Genomic DNA, 6,860 nt, shown 5'->3' with positions numbered 1-6,860 from the left:
CTATTTGGATACAAAATTTTAATTGTAGTCTTTAATTTTTTAAAATTTTTCTATCGACCCAAACAAAAATTTCTTGACGAATACTTATGTCAAAATGTATATATTAATAAAAATTTAAAAAATGAAAAACTAAACTAACATAATAGTAGTGGGAAAATAAAAAGAACTTCCCAATTCCATACTAACTTAAACATGGCAAAATTATGTAGCGGGAGAATATTGGGAGGATTCAGGTTTAAATCTTGAAGACGATACTGTTAAAAGAAACAATCTCGAACCCTGAACATAAATAATAAAACAGATATGAAGAATATAATATATATATATATATATATATATATATATAAAAAGATTCAACATGTATATTATTTTATTACCAAATTAGTTTAGCTTCTAAGGAAATCACAGATCCTAATTAAAGGTTAAATTTTATAAAATTGCAAAAAAGCTGTCAAATATTTCCATTCAAAGCAATTGACCCAAAACCGGCCCTCTCTTTCCCAATATCCCATTCCATATACTCCCAAAATTCCCGTCCAAGCAATTATATAATTCAGTCCCTGAATTAAAAATAATAATTAAGTATGATTTTTTTTCATTAAAAAAAAGCCCTCAACTAATTACAGATGATTCTTATCTGTCGTTGATTATCTGAATATCTTTTTCTCCATATATATACATATATTATATACACATATCTTACCACCACACAGTTGAGATAAATTTATATACAGAGAAGAAGAAGAAGGGGAGTGGGATCTCTAATGGCTTCCAATGCAGCGGTTTGGTTGGGTTTTTTTGTTTTGGTTTTGCTTAGTGTGAACAGTGAAGGGTCGAGGCACGGCCGTGAACTGAGCCATGGCGATGTTTTACGGCAGCAAGAAGCGGACAGGGTGGTGGGGCTTCCAGGACAACCGGCGGTGGAGTTCAAGCAATATGCAGGGTACGTGACGGTGAACGAGAGTCATGGTCGAGCCCTGTTTTATTGGTTCTTTGAAGCCACCAGCAAACCTGAGAAAAAGCCTTTCTTGCTATGGCTCAATGGAGGTAAACAAAAATTTTAACTTTTTTTTTTTTTTTAATTTGATTAATTCGATTTTAACTAATATAAAATTATAGAGATTTAACGAGTGAATCGAAAAGATTCTGTTTAATAATGGATTTTTTTAAACTTTTTTATTTATTCACCAAGTCATTTTCATGCCTTTTGCACCATTACCATCTTCTAATGTTTGGCCATATATATTCATATTGGATTGAATTGTCATCTTCAACCTTTTTTTCCTACTCTTTTGTCACTTGTTTTGTTTGGATGAAAATTGGTTTTTCCCTTTACACATTCTCCATATATATTCTTTTCAAATTGGTCCCTCTTAACCATATATATGAATATATAAATTCAACATTCTCTAATTAACATGCTTATTTACTTATTAATTTGTAATAATCATTAAAAAAATTAGATTTATATTTTATATTCAATTTTAATTAAAATATTATTAAATATTAATTCAAACTTAGTCATATTGGATTGAATTCACAAAATTTTTATTCAAATTTTAGTCCATATAGGTCACCCTTGGACACAAGAGCGACAAGAAGAGTAGACATTCTTCCCAAAAATAATAATTTAATTTAAGGATTTTAGTCTCTAAATTAAATACAAAATTTTCATTTTAATCCCTCCTAATATTTAATAATTAAAATTTTTTTTTGGATAATTCAGCCTCATCATGAAGAGACACGGCATATATAATTTGTCATGAGAAAACAAAACAAAAAAAAAATTACGTTATGAATTGAATTTAGTTAAGCTAAACCTAAAATTTTATATTTGTTAAAGTTTGGTTTAGCCTAAAATATAAGCTTATTTTATCTAAATTTGTTCATATTTATAAAATACTAACCTAAGCTCATTTTAAGCTCGTCCTTATTATTTTTAAAAAATTATATTATTTTCATTTAATATTAATAATTTTATATATTTTTATTTATTAAATTTTTATATAGTCATCTTAACATTATTTTAATGTTTAAATTAGAGTAACATTATATATTTAGTATAGGTTTTTTTTATGTGTTATAAATTACATGATATCTAAAAATAACATAATATAAAGTAATGCAAACTTAAAATGGGCTTAATTTTTTGCCCAAACTCAGTTTTTGGGCTAAATAATTTTACTCAAAACCTCTCAAGTTTCGAGCAGACCATCGGATTTCAATGGATAACCTAACTCATGAATAGGTATAATTGATTCTAATTTTTTTTCTTTTTTAAACAATCTTATTGTAGATTTGGATCGTATATGTTTTTTTTAATATAATATAACTCTTTTCCAATCCATAAATAGGCTGAATATAATGTATTTCAGCCCACTTGAACGCACTTCCTCCTATATTAACAACAATGTTTATATCAATTGAAATAAAACTCAATCGAGATTCTAATTTATTTCTTTTACTTTGAATTTTAACCTATATATATATATATATATATATATATATATAAAGATGCATGCATAGTTGGCGAAGTTAAAAAGATCAATATTATAATAATAAGAATATGTAGGTATAACACCCTTTAATCTATTTTCACAAGCTGTCAAACCGAATCATCATGGATTTCTTGAATATGATTATTCTGATTCAACTACCTTATTATAACTATGTTGACTTCTACCATCTTTTTAACTACCATTCATGCTCTTTTTTTCGTCTTTTAGCATTCTCAATCTTTATTTTGTTTTCCCTTTTTTATTTCCATTTATGGGTTGTTTCCTTATTATTATTATTATTATTATTTTAATTATTAATTTTTAAATGGTGAATATCGGTTACTCTTTGTCGAAATCTTAAAATAATTAAAATGGTAGGTCCTGGATGTTCATCCATTGGATATGGAGAAGCAGAGGAGTTGGGACCTTTCTTCACTCAGAAAGATGAACAAACCCTAAAGCTTAATCCGCATAGGTGGAATAAAGGTATATAAAAACCAAACTCAACATATATTTATATTCGATACTTATTTTCAATTATTATAGAATGGTTAATTTGACGAGAGTTTGATTTCAAGTTTAAATTAATTTCAATTTCGGATCATTTCATATTGTAATCATTTTGACTTTAGATTATTTAGATTCAAGATTTGAGTATTTTAGATAAGATAATTACGAGTTAAGATCAATTTAGATTTTAGTTACTTTAAAGTTTAGGGTAATTTTTGAATTATTTATTCAGTTTATTATAAATTTAGGGCCGATCTAATTATAGGTCAATTTAAGTTTGACTCAAACAAGTTTAGTTTATTTAATTTTTTTATGATTAAATTGAATGCAGTGAATAATTGATAGTTTGTTTGTGAACCAGCTGCCAACTTATTGTTTCTTGAATCTCCGGTTGGTGTTGGATTTTCTTATACCAACACAAGCAGTGATATCAATCAACTGGGTGATAAAATCACAGGTAAATATAAATTATCATTAATTTTTTTATTGTAAAAGACAAAAATCTAAAGCCCTTTGGATGGGTAGTATATTTATGTGCGCTTAGTATAAAAACAACTATGGTAATAAGATTAGATATTATAATATGAATAAAAAAAATATTAAACGTACTATATTAAAAATAAACGTTCATCTAGACAAACCCTAAATCTCTTTTAAAAAATATAATTTCGTCGTCATTAATTCCATGTTATTTTCTTTGGATACTTAGCTGAGGATTCCTACATATTTCTGGTCAATTGGTTCAAAAGATTCCCACAGTTCAAGTCCCATGATTTCTACATTGCTGGTGAAAGCTATGCTGGTATATATATATCACAAACTTCTCCTTTCATTTATTTTTTAATTTGTAAATTAGTGTCTTTAAAAAAATAGAATAATTTAAATTTTTTTGAAAGTGAACAATTAATTACATTGTTAATATTTTTCGTCAATTTTACATAAATTTGATTGATATAATAATAGATCTAGCTCTCATATTTTGCATCTTCTATCAATTTAATCATGATTTAACAAATTTAGCCCATAATATTTTTGTAAATATTGAGGGTAAATTTGTTCAATTTTTAGAATCAATACCAAATTAATAAAATATGTAAACATCAAGTTACTTAAAACTAATTTACTCAATTTCAAATTGAAAAATACTTAATAATTTTTTTACCAAAACATTTATATTCAATAAAATCCTATTAATATTCAAACACATATCTGTATTCCCAACTCATAATTTGGATAATGAATTTTTTCAGGGCACTATGTTCCACAGCTAGCTGAACTTATCTTTGACAATAACAAGATTGTTCCCAAGTCAGATTACATTAATTTTAAGGGATTTATGGTAAGGAATTTAATTGATTTCGGTTATTCTATCAATTACACTAATTTTTAGGAGAACAAATCAATTTGCTCTTTAATACTAATTTGTTTATTGTTTTATTAAAGGGACAAAAGATAATTTGACTCCTAGTATAGAACTCTTCATGATACTTTTACCGTTTATATAAATTCGAAACTTTAATTCAATTGATTCATCCAATCATTTTAAATTACGGAATTCACTAATAAATTTTATGTAGATTGGGAACGCGTTGATGGACGACGAAACGGATCAAACTGGAATGGTGGATTATGCATGGGATCATGCAGTGATATCCGATGGAGTTTACAACAACATCAATATCAAATGTAATTTCAGCACTCCAAACACAACTAATGGTTGTAATGAAGCCATGCAGGCTTACTTTGATGTCTACAACATCATAGACATGTACAGCTTGTATGCTCCCACTTGTAACAGTAACTCCAGCTCTAGTTATAACCGACAACGGCCGATGATTCAAGGCATTGCCCCACAGATATTTTCCAAATTCGTAAGCTCTTTCTCACACCCGATTTTAAATAACATAGGTAAACTGTCTTGATTTAAATTTGAATCTGATTTTCTCCAGGACCGATGGCATACGAGACCGGCGGGATACGATCCTTGTTTATCGGACTACACTGAAGTTTATTTAAATAGGCCTGATGTTCAACAAGCACTTCATGCCAACGTAACCAACATCTCCTATCCATGGACTCATTGCAGGTACCATTAATTGAAATCCACAATCATTGAACACTGATGTCTGTTTTGGGACATCAACAACAACCATGTGAAAATACATCAAGTATGAGGCTGTCTTTCTTTGTCCGCAGTGACATTATAAAAACTTGGGGTGATGCACCATCTTCTATGCTTCCTACACTTAAAAAGCTCATAGCCGGAGGTATCCGTGTTTGGGTTTTCAGGTAACGATATGATTATACAACATAAACACGAAATAACAACACGAACATGATATAAATGCACGGTTTTGTATTTGCAGTGGAGATACCGATGGAAGAATTCCAGTGACTGCAACTAGATTAACCCTGAACAAGTTAGGGCAAAAAATAATTGAAGATTGGACACCTTGGTACACCAACCACAAACAGGTTATACATGCTTCTCTACTTCATTGTTTCACATGAAAATATATATATTGTACCCTTACACCTTGAAATTCTCACTCCTCGTCATCACTCCTAATATCCACTTTCCATAGCCAACCTTTCATGACAATTCATCAAGAAAATCCATCGAGAAACCTCTTGGGAAACTCCTCGAGCACTAAATTATACAAGAGCCCACTTTATACAACCATTTATGATGTTAACAGTCATATTTCATCTGAGATGTTTGACAGTATGTCCATTTGCCACCCTTGCTACCTTACTTGGGCCTATTATAGCAAGGTAATTAATTAACCTATAGCATCTTGAGATTCAAGCTGTGGGCATATAAACCCTTTATTTTCATATGGTAGGGGGATCTCTCTCGCTCTTTCTACATCGTCTTTCAAACCTAACCTCTTTAACCTACCATTTATAGTGACTCCACCTTGCCTTAAGCAAAGCGAACCGCCAATCACCGTCATAACCTCCACCTTGTTTGATCCTCACAACAATCATAATATATATATATATATATATATATATTGAATTTTATTTTCACAGGTTGGTGGGTGGACGATTGAATATGAAGGGCTTATGTTTGTAACAATTAGAGGAGCAGGTCATCAAGTGCCAACTTTTAAACCCAGTCAGGCACTTCAACTAGTGAGGCATTTCTTGGCCAATAAGAAATTGCCACCTACACCATTTTAGAAATTGTGTTTATTTTTTCTTGTTCTTGCTTTCATTTTCACAGGCAAATGAAATCTGAGAAACTTTAGTTTTCATTTGTAAACAAAACCATTAGCTTTCAACATATGTCAATGCATTTGAGTTTAAATTTATTATATATACATCAGTGTTTCTATCTATCAACATTGCAGACAGGGAATTTGGAATTGTGAGATGTATTAAAGTTTGGTTTATTATGTTGAAAAGGAAGCCATGTTTGCATAATTCCAAACACCACTAAGCAATAACAATATAAAATTTGGACTATCTCTATGTATATTTCTTTATAAATATTTTCTTTTACACATATAATAGGAAAACAAAACTAACCCACTCTTATCACATAAATTGATTTTCCTTTTCTGAAAAAGAAAATTTAAAGTTTATGTGGATGTTTCAAACAAACTCTATTTGAAATGGCATTGTATACAAAGACAAAAAAAAGTGCCAGACAAAGCCCAAAGTAAAAAAAAGTGCCAGGCAAAGCCCAAAGTAAAAATAAAGATTGCAGAAAGGGAAAATTAAAATTTCCGTTGCCGGGACTTGAACCCGGGTCTCTCGGGTGAGAGCCGAGTATCCTAACCACCTAGACTACAACGGATTTTGAAAAATGGTAGCTACTTTAATATCCATAACCAAATAACAACA

General features: G+C 29.6%; 1 protein-coding gene and 1 non-coding gene across 2 annotated transcripts; one reads left to right on the top strand and one right to left on the bottom strand.

Moving 5' to 3' along the window:
- Positions 1–453: 453 nt before the first annotated feature.
- Positions 454–6,352, top strand: LOC108459379 (serine carboxypeptidase-like 34). The gene is made up of 10 exons (XM_017758740.2): positions 454–1,047; positions 2,877–2,984; positions 3,370–3,465; positions 3,718–3,810; positions 4,259–4,347; positions 4,586–4,879; positions 4,958–5,094; positions 5,205–5,297; positions 5,375–5,483; positions 6,045–6,352. Exons 1-10 carry the CDS (start codon positions 765–767, stop codon positions 6,192–6,194), a joined length of 1,452 nt encoding a protein of 483 aa, XP_017614229.1. The 5' UTR covers positions 454–764; the 3' UTR covers positions 6,195–6,352.
- A 388-nt stretch (positions 6,353–6,740) lies between these two features.
- Positions 6,741–6,813, bottom strand: TRNAE-CUC (transfer RNA glutamic acid (anticodon CUC)). Its single transcript has one exon. It is a non-coding gene; the product is annotated as a tRNA-Glu (tRNA).
- Positions 6,814–6,860: the final 47 nt, after the last annotated feature.

The sequence above is a fragment of the Gossypium arboreum genome, chromosome 4 (assembly GCF_025698485.1).
Source record: "Gossypium arboreum isolate Shixiya-1 chromosome 4, ASM2569848v2, whole genome shotgun sequence".
NCBI lineage: Eukaryota > Viridiplantae > Streptophyta > Magnoliopsida > Malvales > Malvaceae > Gossypium > Gossypium arboreum.
This window is presented reverse-complemented; position numbering and strand designations above follow the sequence as displayed.

What these genes read in the sequence shown, in the direction of transcription:
- LOC108459379 (XM_017758740.2), top strand. Translation starts at nt 765, where the DNA reads ATGGCTTCCAATGCAGCGGTTTGGTTGGGTTTTTTTGTTTTGGTTTTG. An exon ending in CTTGCTATGGCTCAATGGAG is followed by an intron (nt 1,048 to 2,876) that starts GTAAACAAAAAT and finishes TTAAAATGGTAG; the next exon opens with GTCCTGGATGTTCATCCATT. An exon ending in ATCCGTGTTTGGGTTTTCAG is followed by an intron (nt 5,298 to 5,374) that starts GTAACGATATGA and finishes TTGTATTTGCAG; the next exon opens with TGGAGATACCGATGGAAGAA.